Genomic DNA, 20088 nt, shown 5'->3' with positions numbered 1-20088 from the left:
ACAATATTGAAGAAAATTACAAGGGACAGTAACAGTTTTCTTGCTGGCTCACCTGTAGCAGTGTACTGCCTTTGACAGTGACCATTGCTAGTACCTCTAGAAGCAGTTAAAAAGTACAGGAAAGTTAAAAAAAAAAAAAAAGGCAACAAAAAAAAACAGCAAATGATTTTCAAAGTGGTAATTGACTGATGACAGCTTCTGCACTCCTGAGCGATCTACAAATAGATCAACTACATAACAATCCTGTTTTGTCCTTCTCTATTTATTTATGCCACTGTATCAATTCGGTAATTATGCAGGTACTTTATTGGAGACATTGGTCTTTCGATGATAATTTTTCAACAGCTCATTCCAGTTCATAAAAGTACGAGTAATAGGGAGTTTCCTTCGCAGATCTTTCCTCCACATATCCTCTGACAAGGCCTGAATGTTTTGCAGAATAGCAGTATGAATCTTGTCATCTTCAGTTTTCATGAACTTCACAAAATCTGAGACAAACTGATCTCGGTCTATCACATGCAGAGACTCGCTTACAGACTTTCTGATGGTAACATGGAGGTTAGCATCTTCGAAGTAGTGTAACTGGAGAAGAAATACCCCTGTAACTCGAGTCATAATTGGAGTCAGGGCAAAAGTCCAGTCAGACTTCCAAAGGCTGTTCCAGTGTTTTAAGGACTGGTACTCATGAGCCTCAATGCAGGCCACAAACATCTGCCTTTTGCCCAGGGATTTTTTGAACACGCAGCAGTTCCCTGCTGGAAAGTGGCAGTTCACATAGGTGTTCAATCCCTTGTGGAGGGCTCCTCTCCACAGCTCCTCCTCATCTAACATCACACTGTGCAAATAGGTTTTGCTGGTTATCCCACTCAAGTGGTCAAACTCAAAAGAGAATTTGTCTTGGGGGTAAAAGAAGCGGTTTCCCCCTAAATCATTATAGTGGGTCAATAGCACAGTGCTCCCATTTACTTGGACAGGGGTGAAGTTTTTCTTGTTGTGATGGGCACCAGCGTGGGTAGCCTCCTGCCTCACCAGCTCATCATCTTTGACCAGAGCACAGAGGTCTTGGACAACCTGCCCAAACTCCCCAGGAGGGGATTGGTGCAGCAGTCTGCAAATGAGGGACACCTTCTCCGGCTCACCCTGCTTCATGCTCATGCTGGGAGTCCTGGCCAAGCAAAGGTCAGGGCACCACAGGTGAGGGAAGGGGGCACAGGGAGCCTGAGGGCAAAACCACAAGATGGCGGGGTGTGGGGAGCAGCGGTGGGCAGGGCCCTGCTCCAGGGCCCCGCGGTTTGTGACCTCACAGCAGCACCCAGGGCCAGCCCAAGCAGGGAGCTCAGTTTGGGGACAGCGCCGGAAGGGCGCTGGGGGCCCCAGCAGGGGCAGAGGGGTGCGAGGGAGGGGAAAGGGGCCTGCTGGGAGCTGGAGCAAGCCGAAGTGATGTTCTACCAAACACTGCCAACGCCACTGGAGTGAAGAGACCGGAGCAGGCAATGTGGAGCTGCCATGGCGGAGAACAGATATCCTCCTCCTCTCCTTGCTCTTCCTTGTGACAGCTGCCATTATGTAATCTCCCTCTGCGCATGCCTGCCCCAAGGCCCAGGCCCACCCTAAGTCCATATGGGACCAGAGGAGGTTCAGCTGGGGCCAGTTAGGCTGGTTGGGTGGGCAGGGTGCCAGGTGCCCTTGAGGCACTGCTGCTTGCTGTGGACACCACTCTTCCAACTGTCCCCTACGGCAGCTTGATCCCTTTGGCCTCCCCACGTTTCCTTTCTCTCACTACAGCCCTTTCTTCACCCTGACTACCTTTCGTTTTCCTGCGTACCCTCCCTGTGACATTCTTTGGCTCTTTTCTGTCACTCTTGCCCCTCAGGGTCTCTGGGTGTGGAGCACAAACGTGTTTCTGCACACCCCATGACCTGCTATCAGAAATCAGAAAAAAAGGAGGTTTGAGTATGAGAAGAAAAATATGCAAGCTTTTTAGGTTTAAAAATTTAAACCTCTCACCCTGCCCCCCCCACTAAGAGACAATGACATGGGGCAGATGTTTCCTTAATGTGATCTCTTGTACATGGTTTTTGAACATCATTCAGGATGAGTTCATGAATGGGAAGATTGATTTAGACAGCACAATGAAGCTGCTTGAAAAACTGCATATCACTTTTGATGTTGCTCATGTGAAACATGTTTTCAAGGTGAGGAATATGTAGATTTAGAAATTAAATAAATTTAGAAGGCCAGTTACACAAGGGCCTTATATTTGCTTATCTCCTTTTTTTTTTTTTTTTTTTTTTTAATTAGTGTTTCAAGAAGTGAATTTCATGTTGGTATGGTAGTAGGGTGTGTGCAAAATCAGCAAATAATTTGCCACATCTAGCTCTTTTGTTTCTGTGTAAAACAGATAACTGAGTGGTTGCATTACTACCATCTCTTCACCACACCAAAGTAGTGTTGAGTGATAAAAAATATGTAAGTCTTGGTAACCAACTGTTCTGTAACTAGGCCTCACTGGAGGAAAATGTAAATATTCTGGCTTCATCCTACGTGGCTGCTTTTGTGATCAAGCTAATGAGCCCAGCACTGCCTGTCTGATGCTGGTCAGAGCCATTAGAGTGACTTCTTAACAATCCTGTTGCCAGAACAACAAAATGGAGATGTCTGATCTGTTCCAGCTTCAAGCTGACATAGCTCCATCACACTTTCTTATTCAATTCCACCATACCTCTCTTGTGAAGTATATAAGAGGTATGCCTGGATGTCCCATCCATCCATTGCACTCTAACCCTGGGGGAAGGATGTGGACTTTAAAATACAGCAACATTTAAAGAGTTTTCTATGAAGGCTACATTTATGTCTTTGACATATTGAGGATTCATGTTCTTCAGGTCTGCTCTAGTAATTACTCAAAAGATGTATGAATTTTTTTTTTAGCTCATTTTTTACCCAAAAAGTTTGGTAAAGGTGTTTTCCTAAGGAAATGAAACTAAATGGTTACATATATATCTGTAATTTCTATCTGACAATTTTGTAAATTGATTGGCAAATTCTGTCCAGATTTGGAAGAGGAGAACTAGCTCTGGACAGTCCCAAACTTTTAGGACATGTCACGCTGATAGGCAGGTGGGCAGCAGGAAAGCACTAGGATTTTCTCATTTTGTCCTGTTGTCTCGTTCTCTGCCTTGTCTTGCCAAGGTAAAAGCAGTGTGAGCGCGATCCTTGGTAAACATGGGGGTTGTGCCCACAATTTTTGAATTTGCATGGCACTGGGAGAATTGCTAACCTTGACAATCTCATGAGAACTTGAAACTATTTTTCATTGTTGTCTTTTATTTTCCACCTACTTCACTTTCTGATAGAAATTTAAGAGAGTTGATCAATTGCAAGTAAAGAGAATAATTATTTGAGGAAATGACCTGTATGGAACAAGTCTGATTGAACTTGTAAAACTTGAAACAGTCGAACTTGAAAGTCAACAGTCTGATATAGTTGTTCTTAGCAGTGCATGTTTTCTTTGCTTTTTCAGAATTATGAGCATTATCAATAGTTTTGGTGCTGAAATTACCCATCAGTATAATAGTATGTAAAATTCAAAGCAATCTGGAAGGATATTTTACTGCCATCGCTGTCAGTAACTATACATTGGTAATTAATCAAATGGTTATACATGAAAAAAAATCCATTTTATAAGAAGCGTAGTTTTTAAAGAGCAATCTGCTTTTGTTGCTGCTGTTGTTTTATTCTTGTTAAATTTATTTTACTGTAGTGCTCCATTGGCAATATCAGAATTATGAACATAAAGATTTTTAAGGAATGATAAATTTTATTATAGTTTTCAGAACTAAGTCTTTGTCAAGATACTTGTTTTTCTGGATAGCAAAGATTTGATACGCATTAATAAAAATAAGAACAATAAACCCAACAAAAATAAGAATAAAAACAACAACATTTTTTATAACAATCTTTTTTTTTTTTAATATTTTGAAGTGATTTTCATAACTTCAATTTCAAAAGCACCCCTGCTTAGTATTATTGTCTATGTTTCAGAAAAGTACAATAAAATAGAAAATTTATTTTTTTTGGCCAGCTTCATTTTGTGCCAGTTCTTAAGAGAAGGTCTCCTGAGTCCTGATAAGTTGCTTAATTCTAAAATGAGTTGATATTTTCTTTTTTTTATTTAACAGTTATTAGTAAATTTCCAGTTTTCTTAAAGATATTAAAAAACAGATCCATGATATCAACCTGAGATGTGAGATTTCCCATTCAGTAATGAAAAGCGTATTATTAGCATTTGTAGTGAATTATTATCCCTCTTCCGAGTTTCATTAAAAGCGATTGTTCTCTTCCACAAACTCAAAGCAAATACTTCACTACTGGTATGTAATTAAAAAAAAAATAATAATAATCTTATGTGCTTGTATTGGTTATCTAATGTATTCTTGCTTATTGTTGTACTTGTTCAGACAAGTACAGTGGGAACTGTACTGCATAAACAGAATCTAGTAATGTAACATTCATCCTTTAGTTTTTATGGTGTCTCTTCAAAATTAATCTAATTCAGTGGTAATCAGAAGTCTTAATCAAAGAGCAGACAGAACTCAAGTAAGGCATTTTATGCTTATGCACACTTCTGGGGAAGCTCTGCTAACCATAGTAGGTGCCATATTATTAGGTACTGAAATCCAGCCTCCTTGTTAGTCTTAGTTTAAGGAGTCAACAATTATGAATGTTGATTAGCTTATGGAGGTAATCAATGGGGCAATTAATTACCATTTGGGTATGATTTTTGTGACCATTTTTGTGAATTTTGTGAAATTTCTGAACTTTGTCTTAATGTAAAAACTTTCAAGAACAATACAAGCTAAACTACTGGAAACATCTGTATTTCATATGCACAATTACATATTTTGTGTACAAAATTTAAAGGGTAGACAACATTGTTAAGCCTGAGAGAAATGTTAATAGCAGATATGGTAAAAAAAATATTATTCTACTCAACTTCTTTTGCCCTTTTGATTTTTCTAGTGGCTTTTATACTGAAGCACTGAAATTAATTAATGTGCTAACATTTTGTAAGCTCTATTTATGAAAACAAGTTTACAGTTTAAGAATTCTAAAAGTGTGAATAATTAATCTGAGTTAAATATTCTGTCTAGTTAAGAATAGAACACAATGTCATAGGTTATTATAAAGTATAATTGCTCCAAACTTATACAATCTTTCTTATGTGACATACTAAAAGACTTTGATCTCATGAAAATTTGCTCATCCTTATTTCATTTTTCAGATTACAACTTGCTGCATGTTGTATGTAAATTTAAAGGATTATACTTACAATATGGTTTAAATTGCTGTTGAAGAGGTATTATATTAAACATATTTTCCACTTGATAACTTTATGCTGAAGATTTACTGTACTGCATAGCATTTTAGTGCGGTTTTATATAATGTCTTAATACTGCATGGGTTATATATTAATGTACTTTGATTACTTAGATGCCAACTATGTCATATGGTATTTTTTAATGTGTATAAAATAATCTAACACAGAAAGTCAAATCTAAATCTTGCATATTGAAGGCAAATATCATTTGATAATGTACCACAGTCACTGTTGCCTTAAGCTTTCTCTATTTTTCTAGTTCTTATAGTATTATAATAGACTTTTTATGTGCGTCTTTGTATTGTTTCATATCTTTGTATTGACTGTTTTGATTTTTTTTTTCTTCAGAAAACAGTTGACAAGCGGAAGGTCCATACTATTAACATAGAAGATTTCAGGGCAATTTATCGAACTATTGTACACAGAACTGAATTTCATGAACTTTTCTGTGCTTACTCTCCAAACCGCAAAATTCTACCTGACACTGAGCTCATTGAATTTCTGAAAAAAGAACAATTTCAGACTGAAGATTCTGAAATAAGGGCCTTAGAAATTATTTTGAAGTATGAACCTGTTGAAGAAGGTATGCATAGTTTAAGCATTTGATTTATAGCTCTTTTTTTTTTTGTGCTTCTGTCAGTGACTGTGTTTATATTCTTGAATACTCATCTGACTATACAAATTGGAAATTTTAAAGAAAACTAATGTAAGCAAGAGTATTATAATTATGTCTGTTGTATACCATTTATAAGCATATGTACAAAATGTTATTTGCAATTTAGACCTTTAAACATTACAAATATGATAAAACAAGAAATCATTAATAAAGCACAATAAATTTACACAGTATATTGCTCAGCAATAGCACTTAACCAACTCAGTTATTCCTACTTCTTGTTGCTACAGACTTGTCCAAAAATGACATGTTGTTTGCTTCAAACAAAATACAATTTTCATAGAATAGATGAGCTGATCTACTGCACTAATTTTTTTAATGCCCACTGAGTATTGTAAATGACCATTATTAGGAAGTCAGACTGATTTTTTAGCTTTAGCAACAATCATTTTGTTTAAATAATTAGACAAATATGTTTTGGACTTTAAAGATAAAAATATAAATTTTGTTTTGTTAGCAAGCTGTCTGCATTTGAGTGTTATCTGGCAGAAAGTTACTGTGGAAGTAATTTAACACAGAGATTTAAAAGAGGAAAACAAATTCTAAGGATATATCTACTGAGAAGGTTATATCTCTCTGTCTTTATTGAGTATGACTAAAACCGTGGACACTTACACTCTGGTTTGATTTCAGCTAGATATCATTAGTAAGAATATAAGGAATGTATCAAAGTAGTCTTGCAAAATGTAGTGGATCTGCGTTTTTGGCAAGCATGGAACCTGGTTATCTATCTGTCCCATCATGTTTCTAACGATGTCGTTATCCACGTTATTGGGGTTAAAGCTGTCATTAATTATTTATGTTCTCCCAACCTGAAATGCTATTTCTGTTTTGTTCTCTAATCAGCTTATAAGGGTAGGTCTCTAAACACACTGTCATGAAATTTTTCAGATACAAAGGGACCTCGGGAGGGTACCTGTTACACCTTTCTGTTCAAGGGCTCTTTTCAGTCAAATCTTAAAACCTCCTGAGGACAGAGATCCACAGTTTCCTTAATGTGCCTAGAAATGGCTTCTAAGAGCAATATTGTTTTTCCAAGGATGTAAGCGAGGCTGACCGACCTGTAGTTCCTTGAGTTGTCCTTGCTCTTCTTGAAAAAGAGAGCAACGTTTGTTTTTCTCCAGTCATGGTGGTCTCCCGTGATAATATAACCTTTCAAAGATAATAGAGAATGGTCTTGCAATGATAACAGCCAACAGCCTCAGCACCTCCAGATGCATTGCTTCTGGTACCATGGGTTTTTATGTGCCAAGCTGTCTACAGTAGTCTCTGACTTTATCCCCTTCCACTGCTTGTAGTTCCTTTTCTCCTTGAACCCTGTCTGTAGGCACAAAGCTTACACTTAGTTGATGAAAAGAAAAAGACAGCATTGCGTATTCTAGCCCTATCTGCATTTGCTGTCACTAAACCGCCTGCCCCATTCAACACCAAGCCCACATATTCCTTTTTAAAACACAGAAAATGCAGCAATAAAAATTCTCCATGTTGCCACTGATCTCCCATGACAATTTCAAAAACTAGTTTAACTTTGGCTTTCTTAACACCATTTCTGTATGCCTAAACAGCATTTCTGTATTTCTCCCTTGCAAACTGCCAGCACCGACTAGCAGTTTTATAGTTGTTGTTGTTGTTGTTTTTTTTCATGCTGTTTCACATGTATTTCTCAAGGAATCCATGACATTTCTTGTGTTGCAATAGAAGGAAGCTATCTAAGCAGCTAGCACTGGTAATTCAGCCTGAAATCTGAAGCTTGAGCTGGATTCTTCCAGATTTCAGTAATGTGTTGCATCATGATCTGAATCATAAGAACTGTGAGATGAGCGATTCGTTAAATTGATAATATGCATATACTTCAACTGTTGAAGTCTGCTTAAAGTTGTGCTGTTGCATTTCTGCTGAGTTTTCCTGAACATAACTAGAGACAAAATTTGCAGCTAAGCTGAGAAAAGGAAATTAGAGCTAAGTACATTTTATTGGAAGCTGTTACTTTGTTCAGTGGAAGATGATTATCAGATGTTTAGCTGTATTGGTTTCCTTTGGTTCCCAGTCTTTGATACTGGGTGGGATCAGTAACTGGTTAAGGAAAATTAGTAATAAGCCCAAGAAGGAGATGAATCTTCCTTTTGGGATGATAACCCTGGAATATGTATGCTTCCCATCCCCACTGTTTTGGAAAGAAGAAACTGGATCACTTGTTCAACAAAAAGCAGAAGGCATTAGGTGTTTCAATGAGTCACTCACTGTCCAACAATAGCTACAAAACTTTTGATTCTTTTTACTATTATTTCTGAAATTGCCTTTTAAATTAGAACAAATTTTATTAAATGTATCCTAGTCTTTCTGAAAACTAGTGTGTTTCCCAAGTAATTACAAAAAAAAAGCTACCAATTTGAAAGTGTTTTTTTTTTTTTTTTGGTTTTGTTGTGAATGATTTATTCTGATGGGAAAGTTAATAGCTATAAAGAAGCTAAAGGACCAAGAATCTTTACTCAGTTACAAAACATGCTTGTAAATATCAAATAAAGTTTCTATAGTTTTTATTTAATTTCTGGTTTAAGATTCTAAGCCAAATTCTTGTTTGTTTTCTTCATCTGTGAGAAAATTGTTTATCTTGTAATTGGAAATAATCTCTCTGAATTAAATAATAGCTGTTCATGCTCCAAAGGAGCATTGCTCATGCTTCTTTGACTGAACAAATACTCCTACTCAAACATACTTAGTGGAAAGTTTCAGATATGATTGACATGATAGTTGATTCATGTGGTGTTGTGATAGACCATTTTGTGCAACTGTCATTCTGAATTTGATATAGAATATTCTTCATCAGGGTGATCTGTTAGATTCATCTGCCCGCCTTGTCCTATATATTACAGAAAGTGAAAAGAGCAGATTTTGACACTTGATTGACTGGTTTGCTAATAGTATCAACTGTTACCTGATAAACTTGGTAACTTTGGTATGTCAAGATAATCATAAAAGCGGTGACTAGATGTGCACAACATTGATAAATCCATTGATAACATTTTGTCCATCCTTAACATTTGTGTCCACAGAAAGAAGACTTTTCAATATCATTAAGAGACATAACCCTAAATTATCTCTCTTAAGATACTGTACTTAGTTCAGGAACAGCATGCAATACATTGCTCTTCCATTTTTATTATACAATTTAAATTTCTAATGGCAAAATAGTGCATTAACAGATTTGTGTGTGTGTGTTAAAGCTTGCATTTTTGACTGAAGGATTCAATGTATGGAAGTGATCATGGAAGTGGTGAATATATGAATCACACCTGACAGTTGCCTCTTACTAAAATCCAAATGTCAATTTTGTTCTACACAAACATTGTTCTTTCTCCATTTTATTATTAATTTCATATAGAACTCTCAGATAATTGAGATTAAAGAAACCATGTTATGCCAGCCAAAGACACTTTATCTTTCTAAAGTTTAGTATAGCTTTTTGTTGGTTTGCTGTTTGTTTGCTTGTTTTTTTAATTGTTGCTAATTATTCAATATTTGCATGGGTGGGATGAAGGGTGCAGTGAGAGTTGGAAGGTACATTCTGTTCATATTTGCATAGTAGTGCTATTCAAAGACTCTGCTCCTATCAGTGTATTTCCTTTCTAGGAAGTACAAAACCAGGTCAAAATTGCAATTCTGCCTTAAAAACATGCTTGCTTTGTACATAACTATGTAAGCTTGATACATCTGTCAGATAAACAAATTGAGTGATCTAGAATGTATTTATTAATTTGCTCTTTTTTTTGTATTTATTAATATGCTCTTTAATTTTCTTTTTTGTAAGTGTACTATCTACATCCAGTACAGATAAATACAATATTTTAGCAATATTTGCCAAACATCTTATGAAAGATGTTTCTTTCTTCCGTGAAGAAAGAAAAATGCTTTCAAAGAAGTTCTAAAATAAATAATTAAGAAAGCATAAGGTAATAAACTCTAAAAAGCATAGGCATGTAATTTAATATGTTTCTCAAATACTCAGGCTATGTCTATAATTCCTCTCTAATATATCTCTATTTACATATATGGCAGTGCTGAAATTTACCTTAACTGGCAGAATGGGGGAAAAAACAAACAAACTATTTTAATACAATTATCTTTGGGAAAAAAATAATTAATACATTTATTTCAGACTATCCAAAGGGGAAGGGAAGAAAAAAGCATTGAACTTTGTAAATAAGAAGCTACAAGAAGACAGAAGTCTTTCCTTGCTTTCACTTTTTATTTCAGCACCAAATAGAAGTGTGTTTGCTAATTAGTGCTAAAGGATCTTAATGGAGATAAAAGCTGAAGTTCCTCTAGAGGAGACACATAAGGCCTTGATTAAAGTATCTTTTCACTGTGGAATACTTATTAAGATGTATTCCCATTTCTCTTAAGGTAGAAGCAGTAAATGGTCAGAAAATAGTATGATTGTGCTGTTCATCAGAACTTAAAAAGCAGCCCCTTCCAGTCGTAACTAGTTTTGGTATCTTCATCAGACAAGGTTCTAAAGAAACCCAGTAGTTTTCCTCCACTGGTAAAAGAGGTATGAGGTAATGGCAGCAATAATAAAAAAAATAAGTCTTCTTTTATCTTCAGCTATAAAAACTATGATATCTTTTACCAAACATCAGGTGTTCTCTGAAAATTTGTTTTAGCAGATGGTATGCCATTTATGTTCACATGATGCTCTTTTGCATATATGCTGCCAGATTTGTTAGATGCAAAGCCCCTTTCTTCCTGCTTACAGATAGGTCTTACTGATTTACAAAGTTGCTTGGAGTTTTGGTGGTTCCTCAGAAACATGAGTTTAATTGCATACTATTCAAAGACAGCAACTACCAACCCTGGAAAAAAGAGGTGTAAAAAATGTAATTCAAGGGCTGTGATAAGCTATACAAATAAATAAATAAATAATTATATACATATATTTAGTCCATTAATTACAGAAATAAAATGAAATTTGAAGCCAAAGAGCTTATATGTTGGCTAACAAAGTAACACAAATTTACCTTACAAAGTAATATTTTCACTTTTAGGAGATTGTAGTCATGATGGTATTTATGTAAACATAAGTTCTCTTCATGAGAAGACTTATCTTTTATTAATGACAAGACTAGCCAAAAATTATTAAAAATAATTAAGAAAATAACCAAAAACTTGGAAACTCGGTATTTTTCATTAATTTAAAAGATAACTGTACATATATGTATAAATTAGTAAATAAAAAATGGAAAAAGAAAAAAAAGAGTTGCACAACTTGTAGTTTCACAGAGAACAACATAGGGCTTGAAAAATGAATAGTAATTAAAATCAAATACTGTTAATGAAAAACTTTCTCTTCAAAGGAATTAAGTCTAGTATTCATGTAATTCACAGCAGATAAAACAAGCAGCTTGATCATATTCTATTTTGAGCAATATGTAAAAAACAACAACAAAAACAACCCCCCTCCCTCCATTTCTTAGAGACCCAGAAAGTAGAAGCTTAATCCTATTGCTACGCCTAAAACAATATAACATGAACATGTGGATATATCAAAACAGTCAAGATGCTAAATGAGATACAACTATCAATAGACATCAGGGTAATTCTGTAAATATGTCAGTTAAAAGAAAGATCAAGGAAATACTTGATCCACTACCTAAGTACAATCAGGTGGCTATTACTATTAATGAGACCACAGTAAGATTTCAGTCAAAAATATGGAAAGAGAAGAGTGGGACATGTTAAAATGACTTAGTCAGATCAGAGAAGACAAGTTGACAAGCCCTTGAGTTAGAAAATTGACCGTAACAAGCTATAAGAGCTTACCTTTGAAAACACATGGAGAATGGAAGATGGATTGGGAACGATCAAGTGTAATATCTGTTTTAGAGAAAATCCATGGAACTAGACAAATGAAACAAATGATGAATATATAATAACCTCTCACATGGTAAGGGATAGTAGGGATATTTCATAAAGAAACTGTATCCAAATTCCTTCTATGAGAGAATAACAGCACTGGTGAATAGGCGAAAAATCATACTTTTTAACATTCTTACATTATAAAAAGCAAGTTGAGGAAGCTGGCAAAATATCTATATGGTATATAAAGAACTCATTAGAAAATGACTCTCAGAAGTTAGTCATCAAAGATTTGGCATCAAAATGAAAGGCTACATCAATCTGCAGTTTCACTGAGCATTGTGTTAGGATCCAGACTTCAATGTCATTGGTGAGTTTGATGATGGAATAGAAAGTCATCTTATTAAATTTAGATTGATGATCTTTACAAATGGATGATCTAAAAAAAAATAAATCCTACATTCTATTTCGGGCGTCAGCATTAAGAAATCTTAATTCACCTGTTGGAAAGAGGTGAAGGAGAACATGAAAAGTATCAGAATTTTAAGAAAGCCTAACTAAAATCAGAAAAATGCAGTGAATTGGATTTGTTTCTTCAGGAAAGGGGAAGTGTAATAGTCTTCTTTTGTATAAGAGACTGAAAGAAACTGAAAGGAATGGTACAAAACAGAACAAACATATTAGACACTGAGGAATTTTCAGGGAAAATATCAAAAACTTTCTAACAGTAAGGTTACTTAGGTGCTGAAATGGTTTCCTAGGAAGTCTGCGTACTCTTTGTCAATGATAGTCTTTAAGAACAGCTTAGACAGACTTCTGGTAGGAATAACATTTCAATCATTATCGAACATCTTGGGGTAGAGGGGACCTTAAAGATCATCTAGTTCCAACCCGCATATTTGTATGGTTAAGCACAATATATGTATGTAAATACATATGACCTCTGGAGAGACTTCATCTTTATTTTCTACTACTGTTTAGCATTTTAAAACATTGCAAAGATGAAAAACTGTGTAATTTAGAAACAATTATTTTCTTTGTGTTGCCATCATTGGAACAATTTGAGTAAATTCTTATTTAGATATAAAACTTCTAGTCAGAATGATACTGAAGATTGGTAATTACAACTGTAACCTGTAAATCATAACTCTTAATAGCTGTATTGAAATTTAATAGCTCAGATAGTCTGTTTGTTTGTTTGTTTAGCAAAAGTTTGCACAGATTGATCTCTTTAAATTATTGTTAGCATAAAGTAATGTCTGATTAATTACTGCTTAAATATCACTATCCTACTATGGTGACAAAAATAAGGTTATTTTGCAGCCAGAACTGGACACAATCCCTGACTAATTCACACTAGGTTGTGTTTTGAAGGAAAGCTGACTTTTGAGATTATATCATTTGCAAAATTATTACATTTGAAGCATGACATTGGAGCAGCAGTTGGCAGTATAATGGATCTGTTTGTCATTAAATCAGTTAAAAGAAACAAAACAAATGGGATGACTATCATGCATATGAAGGCAATTAACACATTTTGTTGTAGATGCAGTAATATAATAAGCTTGATTTCCAATTCATTTTTGTGGGCATTTATTTTGTTAAGGTGCTATTTTTATTTCAAATACTTCTAATTAAAATATTATTTCATCATTATCTGTTTGGGATTTTCCACCGTTGAAGATGTTTGGTATTAGGAATCATAGTTTCTGCAAGATTATTTTGACAGTCTCTGACTGACATTTTGGAGAACAATTTGCTTTTTTTTTTTTTTCCTACTGAGAAAAAAATCTTTTTGTTCACTGACTGGCATGTTACTTTCCAAAACTAAACAACAACAAATATTTTCCTCTACATTTAATTAGAACTGTTGCAATCTTTTCTTCCGGATGTCCATAGAAGAACAAAAACGAGTACACATTTATTTCATCTGCTAATTTAGAACCACATCAGCTCCAGAATTGTACACATCTGATGTTTGTGTTCATGTTGTTTTTTATGAATTTTAAAGTAGCAGGAAAGTGTTATGCTGTATAACCTTTAACAAAGTTCAGAATTGGCTACTAAAAATTATGGAAAGTACACAGATACATATAACTATCAGTTTGGCAGGCTTCACACTCCCCCTTTTTTTTTTTTTTTTTTTTCAGTGAGGAAAAGAAGGCAGTTGTCATTTGAAGGATTTATAAGGTACATGAGCTCAGAAGATTCTTCAATATTTAAAAAAGATCACCGGACTGTCTACCAAGATATGAACCACCCATTATGTGACTATTTTATTTCATCTTCTCACAACACCTACTTGATATCTGACCAACTAATAGGGCCCAGTGATTTATTTGGATATATCAGGTATTTAGATATTGTTTTTCAATATTGTAAACATTCTTAGGCTTTTTAAAAATTAATACTAACTCACATGTAATGCTGTTTGGCAGTAAAGGACAAAATCATCACAGACAAAAGTGGAAAATGAGAGAGTGGTATTTTATTTTGTGTGTACACTTTTCAGTATATTTGCCAGGCCATCTGTTCGTAGTCTGGAAACAATCTATTTTATCACTTACAGCACATAACATCTACCTCAAAGCAAATTAAATCTATAGTATTCAGCACAGTATATGATTAAACCAGTTTTCAATCTCAACATACCATGCAAAAATTAAAAGCTTCCTGAAATAAATGTAAAATTCCAGGGCCAACTCTATTCTGATCAATATAGAAAGCACACCATGGTGGAGTATGTCAAGGTTATCTGTGATTAGTGTTTGTTGCAATGAAGTCAGTTAAGAAAACAGAAACAAAAACAAAACAAACAAACAAACAAAAGGGTAGGTGGGGGGTGTTGTGTGGGCACTATAGTAGCCAGGAGGGTTTGAATGTGCAGCATATGACTCCAAAAGGAGAAGGAAACCAGAATGCCTTATGGCTAAGTTGCATTTAAATGAAACAAACAGGGAGGTAGAAAAAGGGTTATGTATTAAAGGCAAAACAAAGAGAGACAGAAAATATGAAGATCTGGAAGACAGGTGTCCAGCATTCCTATACTTTCCAAAGTACAAATTCCAGCATTTGTACTACTTCAGTGAAGTGAAAGCCGTTGGAAACATTCGACTGAACTTTTGTCTTTTGGTTGCTGTCTAGAAATTCTCTGATGGTTTGCAACCATCAGAAACCTTAGTGAATCTGTTTCTAACAGTATTTAAAATGATATGAGGTAAATACTATATTGTTTAAAATAATTGCAAATCTGATATAAAAGCCATTCACTTCCTGTTTATCTACTTATTGGTATAAAGAAAGCATAAAATGATAAAATTAGAGCATATCCAGCTAGAAGCATATTTAAGATATTCTTAACGTATAAAGGGTAGCATGTAAAGGACAAGTTGGTAATAAGGTAAAACAGTCTACAAGAAATGTTTAAATTGGTAGCAAGCCAAATATTAGAAACCCAAGACATGTAAGGGGTGCCATTAACTTATTAAAAATGCAAACAGTAAATTTAAGATACTGAGGAAACTTTAGCTCTTCCTCTTGGAGACTAGGTGTGGGGAGAACAACTAAATTACATAACAACCAAGCACAACCTGACTTTGTTAGTGTGATGCTGATATGCTGGTATTTTTAAGTATAACGGCTCTCAAACCTTCAGAAAAATCATGGAATAATAATAAATACAAAGTCCTTTCAACTGTTTTTTATTCTATTTTAAGCAACCATTTACCAGCATTCCAAAGTCCTTCTTCAAAACTTTGACTCTCTTTTTTAATCCCTTAGTGAAGGATATTTAGATAATGTATCTTCCTTCTTAATGCTCTAATAAATTGTGTTATCTAACATCCCTAAGATAAACAGCAGAAAATATAGCTCTGTCTAATATTTTTATAATTTCATTGAATTTACATCTTGTGATGGTAGACTAGTATATTTGTAATTATTCAATGTGCTTGGAATACAGGGACATATATTAAAGTGTGGTATTTTCCTTTTGACCATAAAATTGTTTCTTTTGCTCTTTTGAAGTGCTCTCTTAAAAGGATGTCGTTGCCTGGAAATTGACTGCTGGGATGGCTCAAACAATGAACCTGTTGTGTATCATGGTCATACTTTAACGAGCAAAATTTCATTTTGTTCTGTGATTCATGTGATAGACAAGTATGCATTTGCGGTATGTATCTGTATGTTATGCTATGTATGCCTATGCTATGGTGGTTTTAATAAAACCTGCTTTATTAAATGCTTGCTGTCTGATATTCTACAGGGTAAAAAACAAAACAAAACAAAACAAAACCTGAGGCAGTGCTTGTGGAGTGGACATCACTGAATTAAATTAGGGGAAAACTGTGCAATCTGTATATAAATGAAAGATAAAAGTATTTTGCTGATGTTGATTTTAAATCAAGCTTGGTGCAAGGAATTCAGAAGATCTTAATCAGTTTGTTATGTAGAATTCTCACCTGAGATCATTTAAGCAAGGACTGAATATAAACTGTACAACTACCTCCAAATCAGTCTAATGTTTTGCTTTCCTTCCTTGTATCTTTTCATTTCTTTATTTCACTTACTCTTCTGTTGCTGTCACTCTGTCTTATATCCTATGTTTGAATTTATAAAACAGAGAAAAATGCTAAACTATAGCCGTGGTTGAGATTTAATGTGTTTACATTTACTCTTCTTTTATTTTGACTTCAAGGCCTGATAAAGGTCTTTTTGTAAGAAGACTCATTAGGTCAGTGCCCCTTCTGTCTGTCTCTGGCAAAGCAGCAGAAGCTTGAGATCTTTTCATACGGTCTCAATCTCTTATATAGGTTTTGAGCAAAACTTATGCTCAAATGAAGTTCTGAAACACAGTTAAGATAACTTGCATTCCAGTTACATTTACATTATATGTGTGAATGTATATACATGTGGTCATACATTTATATGGATTTTTATACAAACATAAACATAGCATTTTCAGATTTAAACAACTATATTTTTGTTTGTTCTGATTTCTATATATATTTAATTATTTTTTGATTTTATAAGATAGTAAAAACAAAAAAATATGATTTTATTTCCCTGTTCTTCATGACACATCAGATTTAGTTTGCCTGGTTTTGCTATTACACAGTATATTATATATATAGGTGTAATGTAAAAGTTATTTAAGAGGCACAAGTTACAGAAAAAGATGATAAAATTACGATAGACAATAGTTCCTACCAACTTTCAGTTTAGCCTAAGGTGTGCTTCTGAAGGTGGTCAAGAGCAAATCCTCAGTGAAAAAGTGTAAAAAACAGAGTAAACGTAAAATGATTCTTTCCTTATAAACTGACAGTTTAGATCCTACCCAAGCAAAGATTGAATAGATTATTATTATTTTTTTTTTTTTTTTTGTAGCCACTAGTATTGCTGGCAACTTATGGAAATTATTTACACAGTCAAAATGGATGTCTCATTTGAGCTATTCTTTAAAGTTTACTAGATTTCCCAAGTTTCATCTATCTTGCTTGAGTGTTGTGAGAATAAGGAGTAGTGTCCCAAGAAAAATTCGTGACATTATAAAAAAATAATTGCATTGCTTGTTCACTGAAAACAGTGATTTCTTAACAAATTTAAAGGATACTTGAAATACTGTATTTCAGTTAATATCATATAAATTAAACAAGAAACATTTAATACTGTTTAATACTGTGACTTTCAATTTTATAATAAGAGTTTTACCTTTTAAAAATGAACAAATAGAAAATATTTTCCTTCTTTTCATACCAAAGCTGTGTATACAATGGAGGAATTTTATTTTATTTTATTTTATTTTATTTATTTTATTTTATTTATTTTATTTTATTTTTACACAAAGCAAGCACCCTACCCTGCAAAACAGAGAAATATTTTAAATCTATGTCATGTACAGGAAACTAGTGGCTACAATTAATGTTTAGTTGAAAGCGATTTTTGCCTTGTGTTTCAGTTGTTTCTCACTGTCATTTGAAATATATACCATCTAAAAAAGGATCCATCACTAAAACAGGTCAGAGATAAATTTAGGGTACAAAAGTATGTCAAAGCTTGGTTCTTCCAATATGCATGTGAAAATTGCAGTCATTTTGATTTCTGTTTTCCTTGTTTCTTGTTTCCTCTTCATAAAATTACTTTTAACATTACATGGTCATTGTTTCTAAAAAATCATACAAGCAATATGATAATTCCTATTTGGGATGAAATTACATATTTAAGGGCAGTTGTGATATGCGTTTTAGGTGCAAAAGCTTCTTAGCAAAAACAGATATTAGGTCTGAAGAAATGAAGATTTCTGTAATTCTGAAAAGCACCAAAAGAGTCGTGTTTGTGAGATGAAGATTGATATCACTGATATTTTTAGACCTAGGAATGTTTTAAATCTCCTTTGAAATTAACCTAAACATTTTTTATGCTTTAGTGTGTCTGTTAGGTTTTAGCCCTATCCTCCTTTGTGAGTTTTTTTTTCTTTCTTTTTTTTTCTTTCCTTTTTTTTTTTTCTTCAGATGACAGTGTTATTTCTCTTTTTTCTTTGTAAATTCATTTGTTGAGAAAAGCTGTTCCAGGCACACAGCAACCAATGTATCATTCTTTGGAAGCTCTGTGTATCAGCTGAGTAATTAAGTCTGTGAGAAATGTTGCTTTCTGCTATCATCTTGTAGTCTGCTCTGTGTAATTGAATCAGCCTGATTTTTGCCTGATTTAACACTTATTTTCTCACTAATTTCTTCACATTCAATATTAGTGTGTGAAATGCCTCTGATAAGTTATTTTCTATTGATTATTGTAGAACTCCAGTTCAATATACACTTCCCAAAGGTCAACATAAATACTGTGTGATTTCTTTAATGAAGTTTTGTGTACTTAACTGATCTTCGATTCTCTGTAGATCTGTCCTTTTTTTTCAACTCCCCCAAACTTCCTGAGGATGCATTTTTTTCTCTTCTCTGAACTTACAGTTACTGTTTCAACTGTGCTTTCTCTTTTCCATAAATATTGTGAGATTTTTATTTTGCTACTAACATGAAACAACTGACATATTTTGGAAACAAAGAAAAATACAAATTACTACAAAAGGGCTTTTTGTAAGATATTTTGGGGAATCAATAAGTCCTTTTTTATTTGTTAATCATAATAGATTTCAAATTATATTTTTCAGGCATCTGAGTATCCAGTTATACTGTCTTTAGAGAATCACTGCAGCCCTAAGCAACAGGAAGTTATGGCAGAACATTTAGAAAATATTCTAGGTGACAAACTTCTTACTTCAACAATTGGTGATTCAGTGGTGACTCGACTACCTTCTCCTGAGGTAATAACATCTTTTTTTTTTTTTTTTTTTTGTATTTGATGGAAAAAACCCAGCTTCCTGACCTCTGCCCACTCCTCCTTTTTTTTTAAACTCTTCTGAAATTGCTCATCTGAATGGACTTCAGATGGTAAAAAATAAATAAAAAAATGAACATCACAAAAATGTACCTTTTTTAAAATTTATTTATTTTTGGTAAGAGCAAACATACATCGTGCAGATAGATATGGAAGCCACTAATGTACTAATACATACTTTTTTTTTGCAAAGCCTTGCAATTCACATGAATCCAGTTTCTGGTGCTTTGGATACATTTAATTTTAACTTATATTCAAGTGCAGTTAACTACAGTTTGTGGGTTACATTTTATTTTATATGGAAACATGGCAGTTGTAATGTGTCTTGTTTGAACTATACTAATGCTGAATAAAACCGCATATCAAAAACTAGTGTTTTAAAGGTCTAAAAGAGAAGACAAAATGAAAATTTTAAAACAACACTGTGCTTTAAAACAAAAAACAAAAATCTTCACTATGTACGTATTGTTGTATCTGTTATCTGCTAATTTATTTTAGTTCCTTAGATTGAAAAAAAAAAATCCTGAATTTTAAAGATATTACAGAAATGGAAATTTAAATCCACATTCTTTGTTGACAAATGTGGTGGAACCGTTTCATTGAGTTCTGTTACTGTAAAAACATTTTCTCTTTCTCTTTGTGTTTCACCCTAAGGCAGTAATTCTCAGCGGGTGGCTTGAGACCCCTGGGATATGAAGTCAGAAAAGGCAATTAGATGGGTGTTGAAAATTTAATTGCAAACTAAAACAAATAAATTCCCATTGTTCCAGTCTTTGCACATAATTTT

The 20088-nt window shown here is 34.0% G+C and overlaps 2 protein-coding genes across 2 annotated transcripts in view; one reads left to right on the top strand and one right to left on the bottom strand.

The window, feature by feature from the left end:
• Positions 1 to 291: 291 nt before the first annotated feature.
• CAPZA3 (capping actin protein of muscle Z-line subunit alpha 3) lies at positions 292 to 1155 on the bottom strand. The gene has a single exon (XM_035550695.1). The coding sequence runs from the start codon at positions 1153 to 1155 to the stop codon at positions 292 to 294; it is 864 nt and encodes a 287-aa protein (XP_035406588.1).
• A 351-nt stretch (positions 1156 to 1506) lies between these two features.
• Positions 1507 to 20088, top strand: part of PLCZ1 (phospholipase C zeta 1) — a 50225-nt gene continuing 31643 nt past the window's right edge. Inside the window, exons 1-6 of the mRNA XM_035550833.1 lie at positions 1507 to 1520; positions 2072 to 2195; positions 5729 to 5963; positions 14063 to 14264; positions 15939 to 16083; positions 19075 to 19227. Of these exons, the coding sequence (XP_035406726.1) occupies positions 1507 to 1520; positions 2072 to 2195; positions 5729 to 5963; positions 14063 to 14264; positions 15939 to 16083; positions 19075 to 19227 (873 nt within the window). The remainder of the gene's footprint in view (positions 1521 to 2071; positions 2196 to 5728; positions 5964 to 14062; positions 14265 to 15938; positions 16084 to 19074; positions 19228 to 20088) is intronic.

The sequence above is a fragment of the Cygnus atratus genome, chromosome 1 (assembly GCF_013377495.2).
Source record: "Cygnus atratus isolate AKBS03 ecotype Queensland, Australia chromosome 1, CAtr_DNAZoo_HiC_assembly, whole genome shotgun sequence".
NCBI classification, from domain to species: domain Eukaryota; kingdom Metazoa; phylum Chordata; class Aves; order Anseriformes; family Anatidae; genus Cygnus; species Cygnus atratus.
Note: the sequence above shows the minus strand (reverse complement) of the source record. Positions and strands in the feature narration are given on the sequence as shown.

What these genes read in the sequence shown, in the direction of transcription:
- CAPZA3 (XM_035550695.1), bottom strand. Translation starts at nt 1,155, where the DNA reads ATGAGCATGAAGCAGGGTGAGCCGGAGAAGGTGTCCCTCATTTGCAGA.